General features: G+C 45.9%; 1 protein-coding gene across 1 annotated transcript in view; it reads left to right on the top strand.

The window, feature by feature from the left end:
- LOC129819464 (sodium/potassium-transporting ATPase subunit alpha-3-like) overlaps positions 1 to 13,304 on the top strand; it is a 37,237-nt gene extending 23,933 nt beyond the window's left edge. The window contains exons 2-16 of the mRNA XM_055875776.1: positions 1,171 to 1,288; positions 2,688 to 2,956; positions 4,433 to 4,631; positions 5,065 to 5,309; positions 5,658 to 5,850; positions 6,226 to 6,538; positions 7,330 to 7,480; positions 7,768 to 7,936; positions 8,558 to 8,712; positions 10,358 to 10,481; positions 10,615 to 10,760; positions 11,086 to 11,216; positions 11,390 to 11,491; positions 11,708 to 11,799; positions 12,296 to 13,304. Of these exons, the coding sequence (XP_055731751.1) occupies positions 1,171 to 1,288; positions 2,688 to 2,956; positions 4,433 to 4,631; positions 5,065 to 5,309; positions 5,658 to 5,850; positions 6,226 to 6,538; positions 7,330 to 7,480; positions 7,768 to 7,936; positions 8,558 to 8,712; positions 10,358 to 10,481; positions 10,615 to 10,760; positions 11,086 to 11,216; positions 11,390 to 11,491; positions 11,708 to 11,799; positions 12,296 to 12,324 (2,436 nt within the window). The 3' untranslated portion in view covers positions 12,325 to 13,304. The remainder of the gene's footprint in view (positions 1 to 1,170; positions 1,289 to 2,687; positions 2,957 to 4,432; positions 4,632 to 5,064; positions 5,310 to 5,657; positions 5,851 to 6,225; positions 6,539 to 7,329; positions 7,481 to 7,767; positions 7,937 to 8,557; positions 8,713 to 10,357; positions 10,482 to 10,614; positions 10,761 to 11,085; positions 11,217 to 11,389; positions 11,492 to 11,707; positions 11,800 to 12,295) is intronic.
- The last annotated feature ends 599 nt before the right edge of the window (positions 13,305 to 13,903 follow it).

Here is a 13,903-nt window from a genome sequence, read left to right as displayed (position 1 = left end):
TCTAACCCTACCCCTAATTGTAAACCTAACCCCTAATTCTAACCCTACCCCTAATTGTAAACCTAACCCTAATTCTAACCCTACCCCTAATTGTAAACCTAACCCTAATTCTAACCCTACCCCTAATTGTAAACCTAACCCTAATTCTAACCCTACCCCTAATTGTAAACCTAACCCCTAATTCTAACCCTACCCCTAATTGTAAACCTAACCCTAATTCTAACCCTACCCCTAATTGTAAACCTAACCCCTAATTCTAACCCTACCCCTAATTGTAAACCTAACCCTAATTCTAACCCTACCCCTAATTGTAAACCTAACCCTAATTCTAACCCTACCCCTAATTGTAAACCTAACCCTAATTCTAACCCTACCCCTAATTGTAAACCTAACCCCTAATTCTAACCCTACCCCTAATTGTAAACCTAACCCTAATTCTAACCCTACCCCTAATTGTAAACCTAACCCTAATTCTAACCCTACCCCTAATTGTAAACCTAACCCTAATTCTAACCCTACCCCTAATTGTAAACCTAACCCTAATTCTAACCCTACCCCTAATTGTAAACCTAACCCTAATTCTAACCCTACCCCTAATTGTAAACCTAACCCTAATTCTAACCCTACCCCTAATTGTAAACCTAACCCTAATTCTAACCCTACCCCTAATTGTAAACCTAACCCTAATTCTAACCCTACCCCTAATTGTAAACCTAACCCTAATTCTAACCCTACCCCTAATTGTAAACCTAACCCTAATTCTAACCCTACCCCTAATTGTAAACCTAACCCTAATTCTAACCCTACCCCTAATTGTAAACCTAACCCTAATTGTAAACCTAACCCTAATTGTAAACCTAACCTCTAAGCTTAAAATAACCTTTGGAGAATGTTCCTTGTTTTTCTATCCTTGTGGGGACTTTTGAGGATTTCCTGTACCCACAAGGATAGTAATACAAACTGATACCCACACACACACACACACACACACACACACACACACACACACACACACACACACACACACACACACACACACACACACACACACACACATATATATACATAGCTCACATTAAAATATAACACACACTCACGCAACTACATATTTTACATACAAGCTTTTTGAAATTGTAATCAAGTTCCCTGGATTTTGTCCTTCTCCTATAGGTGGATAACTCCTCCCTGACTGGTGAATCAGAACCCCAGAGCAGGTCACCTGACTGTACCCATGACAACCCCCTGGAGACCCGCAATGTCGCTTTCTTCTCCACCAACTGTGTTGAAGGTACGGTCGTCTTGGCAACTGCATCGTCCCCATCTCCCTCTTCCTCTTCCTGCTGGCCCATATCCTTCTTCTCATCATCATCATCATCATCATTGTTGTCGTCTTAACCATCACTGCCCCATCACTCTACATGTCGTCTTTCCATTCCCGTGTTTCCTTTCTTTCTCGCTTTCTTCTTCTCTTTATCCACCTCTCAACGGGTTTAAGGTGGAAAATGCTGGCTGCCATAGCAACAAGGCACCCACCGTTTTAACAAGCACCCAACCCAGCGCCCACGCACACTCTGTCTCTCTCTCCTTCTTTCTTTCCCCTCTCTCTTCCTCCCTCTTCTTTGAATTCCCTGGCTGCCCTTTTCCTTCCCATCTGTCCATATTGCTTCATCTTTGAGAACCCTCCATCTGGTGTCAATATTAGCTCAGCGTCTCCCTATGGCTCAGTGGTCTAATGGTAGTGTCAACAGAGGAGGACACACATGGCGAAGGTCTAGATTCAGACAGTTCAGCTTTAACCAGCGGTAAGCGACAACTGCATAGCATATATTTGTTTTTGTTTAGGCGACGTCGGAGGCGTAACTGCGTTGGAGCGGTCGAAGCCACGATCGGCCTGTGTGTTACACCTGCCGCGGACATTGCCCATCGGATGGATGCATTAGTAGAAATCCCATGCTGCCATGTTGCAATGTAATCCACACCTCAATTAGGCTCGTATAAATACTTCTTGTTTTGTTTCATGATTTTTCAATTTGAGTCATTATTTCTATAGAGCCTACACTTTCTCTTTGGAAACTTCTAAAGCGAGTGGGATGGCTGTGGCTTCGTGACAATCACCACAAGAGCAGCCACTCACCGATTTGACAGCTCCAACGCAGTTACACATCCAACATTGCCTAAACAAATAACGCTGATATGCTGTGCAATTGTCAGTTACGGCAGGTTAACGCTGATCTGATTGAATCTAGGCCTTAGTTGTCTGATGAAGCTAATGCCAGGCACTGGTTACCTGTAGGCCCCAAATACACTAAAGAACTATGATTTACTTCATAGAATGGCTTATGCCGCCCCCATGTGGTCAGAACATTGTATGGCACCTGCACTGGTGGCGATAAGAAATTCTTCAGTGGCATTTCAGTAAAGAGCACTTCAGCAGTTCAGTATTATAATTTTTTGAATGATTACTTTAGGGACATTTACTATAACAGAGTGATACAAAAAAATATTATTAAAAACATTTTATTTGCACTTTGAGTTTTTCCTCAAAGTGCTTTTCATTGTATGGGGGTAACTCATCATTTTACACATGGCACCACAAAAGGTATTCCAAATCTTTGACGATACACCAATATAACATGCAAGTAAAGTCATCTAACTTCCTTCTCTTCTCTTCTCCTCACCGTCACCAGGCACGGCGCGTGGCATCGTGGTGTGCACCGGCGACCGTACCGTCATGGGCCGTATCGCCACCCTCACCTCCGGCCTGGAGTCGGGCAAGACCCCCATCGCCAAGGAGATCGAGCACTTCATCCACCTGATCACAGGCGTGGCCGTGTTCCTGGGCATCACCTTCTTCATCCTGGCCGTCTGCCTGGGCTACACCTGGCTGGAGGCCGTCATCTTCCTCATCGGCATCATCGTGGCCAACGTGCCCGAGGGCCTGCTGGCTACTGTCACTGTGAGGAGATATTCTGGTGGATTTTAGTGTTGTGTTGTGTGGTGTGGTGTGGTGGACGGGGTTGCGATGGGAAGTTGGGGGGTAGTGAAGAGTGGACTGTGTGTTTGTGTGTGTATTCTGCTTTTTCCTCTGTGTCGGTGTCTTGTGTTGTACTTCTGTGTCTGTCTGTCTCTTACTCTGTGTGTTAATGCTCTGTGCTAATATTTCCATGTGTTCCAGTATCGCTGTGTGGTTATCCGTCTGTCTGTAATAATAGAGGCATCCATCCATGTATCCATCAACGTGTGTTCTTTGATGGTTGTGGTGGTGTGTCTCTCCACTATTAGTGTTTATCCCTCTCTCTCTCTCTCTCCACAGCCCTTTGATTTTTGTGTACCTGTTATCTCTCTCTCTTTTTCTCTCTTCTTCCCTCTTTGTGTCTGTGTCTCTTTTTCAGGCTCTCTCTACGCCTGCGTCAGTCAGTGTCAGTGACTCCTCCTGGTCAGTTGTCTTCTATGACAACTGTTAAGAGAGACTGATAAATGCTAGGCTAATGTTAATGTAAATGCTGGGCTGTTGCCACTCTCGCTGCTTGGCTAGTAGCCTGTATGGCCCACGGTACGTTCCGCCATTTTGAAAGTCGCATGAAGCACTGGCGCCTGCCTTTCACTGCTTTTTACTCAGTGCTTGGCTTTCCTTCTCTTTCTTTCTATCTTTCTGCGTTTCTCTTTCTGGGCTGTGAAATATACTGCAGTATTTGATTTAGCGCGAGTGCATTTTAATGTAGGGAACGGGGGGGTGGAATGGCGGGGGTTTGTACAACTCCACGTCTCAAGGGTAAGTGTGTAGTTATCTTGTATTGGATTGTCATGGGTTTCTTCTCTGTAGATGCAAGTAAGTTGTTGATTGGTTTGAGGGTCTAGTGTGTCTACACCTGGAGTTGTGCATCCCATGTTTTTACATTCATGATTCGGTACTAATCTTTTCTCTAATTTTCTCCCATTCTCTATTTGTTACTTTCTTTCAACCCTGTCTTCTTTTCGCAATCTCTGTTGCTTTCTCTGTCTCTCTCTTGTCTCTCTCCTTTCTTTGTCTCTCTCTTGTCTCTCTCCTTTCTCTGTCTCTCTTGTCTCTCTCCTTTCTCTGTCTCTCTTGTCTCTCTCCTTTCTCTGTCTCTCTCTTATGTCTCTCCTTTCTCTGTCTCTCTCTTTTCTCTGTCTCTCTCTTGTCTCTCTCCTTTCTCTGTCTCTCTCTTATGTCTCTCCTTTCTCTGTCTCTCTCTTATGTCTCTCATTTCTCTGTCTCTCTCTTCTCTCTCTCCTTTCTCTGTCTCTCTCTTATGTCTCTCCTTTCTCTGTCTCTCTCTTCTCTCTCTCCTTTCTCTGTCTCTCTCTTATGTCTCTCCTTTCTCTGTCTCTCTCCTTTCTCTTTTCTCTCTTTTCTCTCTCCTTTCTCTGTCTCTCTCTCTTTTCTGTCTCTTCTTCTTGTCTCTCTCAGGTGTGTCTGACCCTGACCGCTAAGCGTATGGCTCGTAAGAACTGCCTGGTGAAGAACCTTGAGGCTGTGGAGACCCTGGGCTCCACCTCCACCATCTGCTCTGATAAGACCGGCACGCTGACCCAGAACAGGATGACCGTGGCCCACATGTGGTTCGACAACCAGATCCACGAGGCCGACACCACGGAGGACCAGTCTGGTAGGAGAGAGGGGTTTAAGTTCACTGAACTCGTTGTTTATGTTCTTTACTATATAACATCAAAGTCAATACATCTTAGGTATACATATTGTGATCACAGTTATTCATACGGTGGCACCCGTTTAGGTGATTTAGATAGTCTTGTAGTCTCTGGAATTAGATACAATTTTGCAAACCAGCGTAATGTGGTTTGCAGGCCTGATGTGGCACCCGAGTCAGAAGTTTCAGACCACTGTGTTAGGGAATAACTAGGCCATCAAAGATTGGCCTTATGTTGTTTGTAACATCTTGTATCAAAGGATTAGCATTTTTTTAATGGTAGTACATGTATTCATGCAGGCCTTGATGAAGGCTTCAGGGCTGCCTGTGAGCACATGAATGCAACAACCATGTGTCTGTCACGAACAATTCTTCCTCCCTCTCTCCTCCCCAGGCGCCTCTTTCGACAAGAGCTCGGAGACGTGGTTGGCGCTGGCGCGCGTGGCGGCCCTGTGTAACCGGGCGCAGTTCAAAGCGGCTCAGGATCAGCTGCCCATCCTGAAGAGGGACGTGGCGGGTGACGCCTCCGAGTCCGCGCTGCTGAAATGCATCGAGCTGTCCTGCGGCAGCGTCAGACAGATGAGGGAGAAGAACAAGAAGGTGGCCGAGATCCCCTTCAACTCCACCAACAAGTACCAGGTGAGGGACCAGTATGGGGAACACGTGCGCACCCTGGATCCCTGGGGCTGTATGTATCAAATGTCTCAGAGTAGGAGTGCTGATCTAGGATCAGGTTACACCTATCCATGTGATCTTATTCACTGTGTTATAAAAGGCAAAAGCGATCCTGAATCAGCTGGATACATACGGCCCTAGGTGTGGATGTGGGTCTGACCCTGGTCTTACCTGGGTCCGGGTTAGGGTTGAAGCTATGGTCAGGGAAAACAAGGGGTTTCTAAATCCTTATATAAACAGTTTGTAAAAGGGCTTTGTATAAGAGGTTGAACACAGTGTATGATTGTGCTCCCCCCTTGCCTCTCTCCCCAGCTCTCTGTGCATGAGACGGAGGACGAGACCGACAACCGCTACCTGCTGGTGATGAAGGGCGCGCCAGAGAGGATCCTGGACCGCTGCTCCACCATCTTGATCCAGGGCAAGGAGCAGCCCATGGACGAGGAGATGAAGGAGGCCTTCCAGAACGCCTACATGGAGCTGGGAGGACTGGGAGAGCGAGTACTCGGTGAGACAGGAGGGAGAGAGGGCGATAGGGAGAGAGGACAGAGGAGGGTTGAGGGAGGGAGTCCTGGGTAAACAAGAGGGTGGGAGAGAGGTATAGAAAGTTCCAGGGCGCTTGCACGGAGCTGGGAGGACTAGGAGGGAGAGTACTCGGGAAGAGAGAGAGAGAGAGAGAGAGAGAGAGAGAGAGAGAGAGAGAGAGAGAGAGAGAGAGAGAGAGAGAGAGAGAGAGAGAGAGAGAGAGAGAGAGAGAGAGAGAGAGAGAGAGAGAGAGGGATGAGAAGAGGGAAGAGGGTAAGAAATGGGAACCTAAAGTGGCCTTTCAGAATGCATACACTAATACTGACACTACTACCAAACTAATACTGTCACTCCCCAGGCTTCTGCCACCTGCTAATGCCTGAGGACCAGTACCCCAAGGGCTTTGCCTTCGACTGTGACGACGTCAACTTCACCACAGAGAACCTGTGCTTCGTGGGTCTCATGTCCATGATTGACCCTCCCCGTGCTGCCGTGCCCGACGCCGTGGGGAAATGTCGCTCCGCTGGCATCAAAGTCATCATGGTGACCGGCGATCATCCAATCACAGCCAAGGCTATCGCCAAGGGCGTGGGCATCATCTCCGAGGGCAACGAGACCGTGGAGGACATCGCCTCTCGCCTCAATATCCCTGTCAGCCAGGTCAATCCCAGGTAAGGAGAGAGAGAGTGTGTGTGTGTGTGTGTGTGTGTGTGTGTGTGTGTGTGTGTGAGCATACTTTATCTATCTTGCTTTCACACATATATACAGTGAGTGTACACAACATTAGGAACACCTGCTCTTTCCATGACATAGACTGATCAGGTGAATCCAGATGAAAGCTATGATCCCTTATTGATGTCACTTGTTAAATCCACTTCAATCAGTGTAGATGAAGGGGAGGAGACAGGTTAAAGAAGGATTTTTGCACCTTGTGACAATTGAGACATAAATTGTTTATGTGTGCTGTTCAGAGGGTGAACGGGCAAGACAAAATATTTCAGTGACTTTTAACGGGGTATGGTAGTCGGTGCCAGGCTCTCCGGTTTGTGTCAAGAACTGCAACGCTGCTGGGTTTTTCATGCTCAACACTTTCCCGTGTGTATCAAGAATGGCCCACCACCCAAAAGACATCCAGACAACTTGACACAACTGTGGGAAGCATTGGAGTCAACATGGGTCCCTGTGGAAGGCTTTTGACACCTTGTCGAGTCCATTACCAACTAAATTGAGGCTGTTCTGAGGGCAAAAGGTGGTGCAACTCAATATTAGGAAGGTGTTCCTAATGTTTTGTACACTCAGTGTACTTAACCAAGCACTCAGTCAGATAGTCAGTCAGTCACACCCAATTACTGGCATAAGCGTATGAACTAAAAACACTAACTTTCTGCAGCTCTGTGTGTGTCTGTCTCAGTGATACCAACCATACTCTCACTCACTGTCTTCCTGTGTGTGTGTGTTCCAGGGATGCCAAGGCGTGTGTGATCCACGGGACAGACCTGAAGGATCTGTCCCAGGATCAGATGGATGATATCCTGAGGAACCACACTGAGATTGTGTTCGCCAGGACCTCCCCCCAGCAGAAACTCATCATCGTGGAGGGCTGCCAGAGACAGGTGAGGCACACGCACACACGCACGCACGCACGCACGCACGCACACACACACACACACACACACACACACACACACACACACACACACACACAGAGAGAGACAGTCATGCAATGTGCACACACACATGCACACAAACAGACACGTCTGGCTTTCTTGACATGGAAGGACTTTAAAGTATAGAAATCTGAAGAAACAGATTCTCCACCACAGATTCTCATACAGTAGTAGATAGAATATGAAGGCTTTTCTAGGAGGCCTTTAATAGTTTTCACTAACCTGTCTCTCAGGGTGCCATCGTGGCTGTGACTGGTGATGGTGTGAACGACTCTCCTGCCCTGAAGAAGGCTGACATCGGCGTCGCCATGGGGATCTCCGGCTCAGACGTGTCCAAACAAGCCGCTGACATGATCCTGCTGGACGACAACTTCGCCTCCATCGTCACCGGAGTGGAAGAGGGTGAGGGACAGAGGGAGAGGGAGGGAAGGAGTGAGGGAAGAAGGGAAGGAGGGAGGGAAAACGAGGGAAAGAAGCAGGGAGGAGAAAGGTAGGAGGGAAAGAGGTATACAGATGAAGGATCTTAATTTGATCACCCTGTTGCAGGACAACTTTTCTGCAATGCAAGAAATGAAAAATTGAAATTTATTAGCTTTTTAAAAAGGCTTCTGAAGTTTGTAATTTCCACTTTGAAATTTTCCCTTACGAGAAATGTATCAACCCCTACAAAAATGCCCATTAATTATAATCCACATAATAATTCACATTTCCTGTTGCTGCAGGATTACTTTCCTGCTGTAGCAAATTGGCTCAAATTAAGATCCCACATCTGTAAGGAGGATGAAAATGAAGGAGAGAAAGGGGGTGGTATGAATGACAGGTAGGATGAAGAGAGTGAAAAAGGTCAGCGAGAGTAAAGAAGGAGACAAGAAAAGAGAGGTCATGGAATATTTAGAGACAAAAGAAAAGTGCTGTTTAGAAAGGTAACCGATCTGTAATATGAGCCTATTGTATGAAAATAAGATATATAATGATGTCGTCTTGGGCTAGCCTATACAAGCTTTTTCTCTTGTGCACCTCCAGGCCGTCTGATCTTTGACAACCTGAAGAAGTCCATTGCCTACACCCTGACCAGTAACATCCCTGAGATCACCCCCTTCCTCTTCTTCATCCTGGTCAACATCCCACTGCCTCTAGGGACCATCACCATCCTCTGTATTGACCTGGGAACCGACATGGTGACATACAGACACACACCCACACATGCATGGCACATGCACACACACACAGGCAAATTGTAGTTTGTTCAAATTTATACAATTTCAAATCAAGTCAAATTGTATTTGTCACATGCGCAGAATACAACAGGTGTAGACCTTACAGTGAAATGCTTACTTACAAGCTCTTAACCAACAATGCCGTTTTAAGAAAATACCCCCCAAAAAGTAAGAGACAAGAAAAACAAATAATTTATTAAAGAGCAGCAGTAAATTACAATAGCGGGGCTATATACAGGGGGTACCGGTACTGAGTCAATGTCCAGGGGCACCGGTGTCGAGGTAATTGAGGTAATATGTACATGTACTGTCGGTATAGTTATTAAAGTGACTATGCATAGATAATAAACAGAGAGTAGCAGCAGCGTAGAATAACGGGCGGGGGGGGGGGGGAATGCAAATAGTCTGGGTAGCCATTTGATTAGATGTTCAGGAGTCTTGTGTTTTGGGGGTAAAAGCTGTTTAGAAGCCTCTTGGACCTAGACTTGGCGCTCCGGTACCACTAGGGTGGCTGGAGTCTTTGACAATTTTTAGGGCCTTCCTCTGACACCGCCTGGTATAGAGGTCCTGGATGGCAGGAAGCTTGGCCCCGGTGATGTACTGAGCCGTACGCACTACCCTCTGTAGTGCCTTGCGGTTGGAGACCGAGCAGTTGGCATACCAGGCAGTAATGCAACCCGTCAGGATGCTCTCGATGGTGCAGCTGTAAAACATTTTCAGGATCTGAGGACCCATGCCAAATCTTTTCAGTCTCCTGAGGGGGAATAGGTTTTGTCGTGCCCTCTTCACGACTGTCTTGGTGTGCTTGGACCATGTTAGTTTGTTCGTGATGTGGACGCCAAGGAACTAGAGGCTCTCAACCTGCTCCACTACAGCCCTGTCGATGAGAATGCTCGGTCCTCCTTTTCCTGTAGTCCACAATCATCTCCTTTGTCTTGATCACGTTGAGGGAGAGGTTGTTGTCCTTCCACCACACGGTCCGGTCTCTGACCTCCTCTCTATAGGCTGTCTCATTGTTGTCTGTGATCAGGCTGTTGTGTCATAGGCAAACTTAATGATGGTGTTGGAGTCGTGCCTGGCCGTGCAGTCATGAGTGAACAGGGAGTACAGGAGGGGACTGTTCACGCACCCCTGTTTGTTTCATGTTTCAGTGTTACTTGCCTCGAAGCGAGCATATTTAGCTCATCTGGTAGGCTCGTGTCACTGGGCAGCTCTTGGCTGTCCTTCCCTTTGTAGTCTGTAATAGTTTGCAAGCCCTGCCACATCCGACATGCGTCGGAGCCGGTGTAGCATGATTCGATCTTAGTCCTGTATTGAAGCTTTGCCTGTTTGATGGTTCATCTGAGGGCATAGCGGGATTTCTTATAAGCTTCTGGGTTAGAGTCCTGCTCCTTGAAAGCGGCAGCTCTGTCCTTTAGCTCAGTGCGAATGTTGCCTGTAATCCATGGCTTCTGGTTGGGGTATGTACGTAATTTGAATCGAAGGTCAGTTATCGCATCCAAGTGTGTGCTTTGGTCTGTTGTCCTTTGCACCACAAAGAGAGTCAGTCTATTGGAATGTGTATTGACATCCACCACCTTCTCCTAACCCTACTGTATGCCTACAGGTGCCAGCTATCTCCCTTGCCTACGAGGCAGCAGAGAGTGACATTATGAAGAGACAGCCCAGAAACCCAGCCAGGGACAAACTGGTGAATGAGAGGCTGATCAGTATCGCCTACGGACAGATTGGTGGGTTTTTAAAAGTCTATCTCTGCGTTCACATCGTTAGTCTGCGATGGATTGACTCCCGGCCTAATTCTAATTCTAGTTCTATAGGCAGAGTAGATAAAGCTAACATATCTTCCTCCCTCTGTCTCTGTAGGGATGATCCAGGCTCTGGGAGGGTTCTTCTCCTACTTTGTGATCCTGGCAGAGAATGGTTTCCTTCCCTCTTTATTGGTGGGCATCAGGCTAAACTGGGACGACCGCTCCAACAACGACCTAGAGGACAGCTACGGACAGCAATGGGTACACTGCCCACCTTTCTCTCTCTTTTTTTCTCCCTCCGTTTTCTTTTTTCTTCTCCTTTTTTTCTTTTTCTTTTTTTACTCTTTCTTTCTCTCGTCTTTACTCACTCTAACTTTTTTACCCCTCTGTCATCTTATTTTCTTTCATCCAGTCCTCATTATTCTCATTAAATGAATTGCTCTCTTAGTCATCACCAGAGCTTTCCGCTTAGTCATCACAACAACTTTCCACTTCATCATCACCACAACGTTCCACTTAGTTACCTCTACTCTCGTTCGCCCTTTAACCCTCCCTCCTTGTGATTTCCTCTCCCTCGCAATGCCAGACCTATGAACAGAGGAAGATAGTGGAGTACACCTGTCACACAGCCTTCTTCGTCAGTATTGTGGTGGTACAGTGGGCTGACGTCATCATCTGCAAGACCAGGCGCAACTCTGTCTTCCAGCAGGGCATGAGGTCAGAACCTTTTATATTTCCACCTGTCCTCTAATGACAAAGACTTTGGCATGATTAAAAAGCAGACCTCTTCTTTTCCCTGTTCAGATGTTGTAGGGTTGTGAAGCCCCTCTACTTTTTGTCTCTCATAGCTAGGATAAATGTTGAGATTCATTATTTGTTTTTTTTTACAGGAATAAGATCTTGATCTTTGGGCTGTTTGAGGAGACGGCCCTGGCTGCTTTCCTGTCCTACACCCCAGGCATGGACGTGGCTCTCAGGATGTACCCTCTCAAGTGAGTACTCCAGCCTCTGTTCTCATTCACACAGAGCAACAGCACCCTCTACTGAGGGATGTTTATATGACAGTAAAGTACCACTGTGTGGACTGGAGACTATTTCAATCTATTAATGGGGAAATGATTTCCTCTTTAAGGAGAATTATTCACTCAACTGAATGGCCCTCTGGCTTTTTCTTCCTTTGTCTCTTCATCCGTCTTTCTCTGTCTCAGGCCCAGCTGGTGGTTCTGTGCGTTCCCGTACAGTTTCCTCATCTTTGTTTACGATGAGATCCGAAAACTCATCCTGCGCCGAAACCCCGGAGGTACTAGTTTCTCACAAACACACTTACTGTACTCACTATAGACTTGTGTATGACGTACTACAGTAACCATAATAACATTTACTATGATAGAACTGGGTTTCTTTCACAGAGCATTGTGGGTACTGTTGTACATCATGCTACAAAATTGAAAAAAACAAGAAAATGCTGCTGTCGGGTTTGCTTAATATAAGGAATTTGAAATGATTCATCCTTTTATACTTCTCTTTTGATACTTAAGTATGTTTTAGCAATTATATTTACATTTGGTACTTATGTATATTTAAAACCAAATACTTTTAGGGTAGTATTTTATTGAGCGTCTTTCACTTTTACTTGAGTCATTTTCTATTATGGTATCTTTACTTTTACTCAAGTATGACAATTGGAAATGTTTTACACCACTGCCCCTGATACAAATGTTTGCTGTTTCAATTAAAAATAATTCCTCTCTCTCTTTCTCTCTATTCCCTTCATTTTCTCCTTCCTTTCTCTTTAGGCTGGGTGGAAAAAGAGACATACTATTAAATTATCAAACCATTCTTTACTTCTCACCCCCTTACCTCCCCCTCTTTTTCTCCTCCCTACCTCCACCCGTCCCTCTAATCACATACAAACCATACAAGAAACCGCATCTGAGAACTCCTCCATTCCTCATCCCGTATTTTCATCCAACATCGCCTTGAGGACAAGAGGACCAACCACAGAGAAGGAGAGGAACAGGACGATCACGCCAGATCCCTGTGCCCCTCTTCGTCTCTGCCTTTTTTTCTGCCAAAAGACTACAGCATAGTCAACACTGCCAATACACTTCGAATGTTTACTATACTGTTATGACACTGTTTATAAATGTGCTAATACACTGTCATGTACAAAATACCGGTATCGCTCTTCTCTATCGACAACAAAATGGCAGCTGCATCTAGATTCCACGGCGAGTGGTGTGGCGTCGTTGTCACCTGTTCCACCCCGCCATCCTCTCGACACTCTCCCTCCGCCAATCTTCTACTTAACACGGCCCTCAAGCCACTCCCACCACTCCCTGGCCCAATGGGTATAACAGAAAGATCCCACCGCTGACGCCAGTAAATGTGGAATAATCACCCACGGCCTCTACAGGGGTAAAACAAATCCCCATCCTTCCTGCTCGTGTTCCCCTCCCTCCTCCTCCTCCTGTTTTTCTGACAATGTTGTTGTTGTTTTCGAAACAATTGTTCGTAACATTACTGTGCATTTTTGAATGTTAGGAGTGGGTCTGAGAACTGCTCGTCTGTCCGTGCCTGTTTATATCCGTCTGTTGGTCAGCACCGTGCAACTTCCCCTGTCCTTGTAAACTTCCCCCCCAACTCACCCCTGCTAATAAAATACAGCAATCTTTCTGTGTCCTAAGAAAAAGAGATTTCTCTCCCATGTTGTTATTTAAATAAGTGAACAATGGAATAAGACACTGTACCTTACATGCGAAACAGCAGCAAGAAATGAAATAAAGTATAAGGATCTCTCTTTTTTTTCCCCGTTTGGCCTCCGTTTGTTTTTGTGTGTGGGGTTTGGCAGAGAAAGACAAGACTATAAATACATTTTTTCACACTATCAACACTCCTGATACCACTTTAAGGCGGAGAGAATGTCTCGAGTTACATACCAGCGGGATTGAAGGGTTGTCTGCAATGAGGTGTGTTGGGAGCGCCGAAAGTGAGAGGATCATCACTTCTTACTACACTTATTTTCACACCGCACACAATTATTCGGCTCTTCCTACTCACTCATCATGGTTGGGAAAGTAATAATACTTATTAAAAAAAATGTTTTAAAGGCACACTAAAAAGAACGGGAAAATGAAATCATGGAAAGATGCTAATGAATAATCAAGGTAAAGTAACATTTCATAGGTACCCATTCACCACCTCAGTGGAATACATACGGGCGATAATGATGACTCTCACATCCTCTCTGTACACCACCAGGATCTCACATTGCTGTACATCCCTTGTTGTTTTCCCTCCCATTTAGATCCTGCTGCACTGTAGCTAGTAGTCCTAAAAGAACATAAACCTATACACTGGTGGAAAAAGTACCCAATTGTCCTACTTGAGTAAAAGCAAAGATA

Source organism: Salvelinus fontinalis, chromosome 22 (genome assembly GCF_029448725.1).
Source record: "Salvelinus fontinalis isolate EN_2023a chromosome 22, ASM2944872v1, whole genome shotgun sequence".
Classification (NCBI taxonomy): Eukaryota; Metazoa; Chordata; class Actinopteri; order Salmoniformes; family Salmonidae; genus Salvelinus; species Salvelinus fontinalis.
Note: the sequence above shows the minus strand (reverse complement) of the source record. Positions and strands in the feature narration are given on the sequence as shown.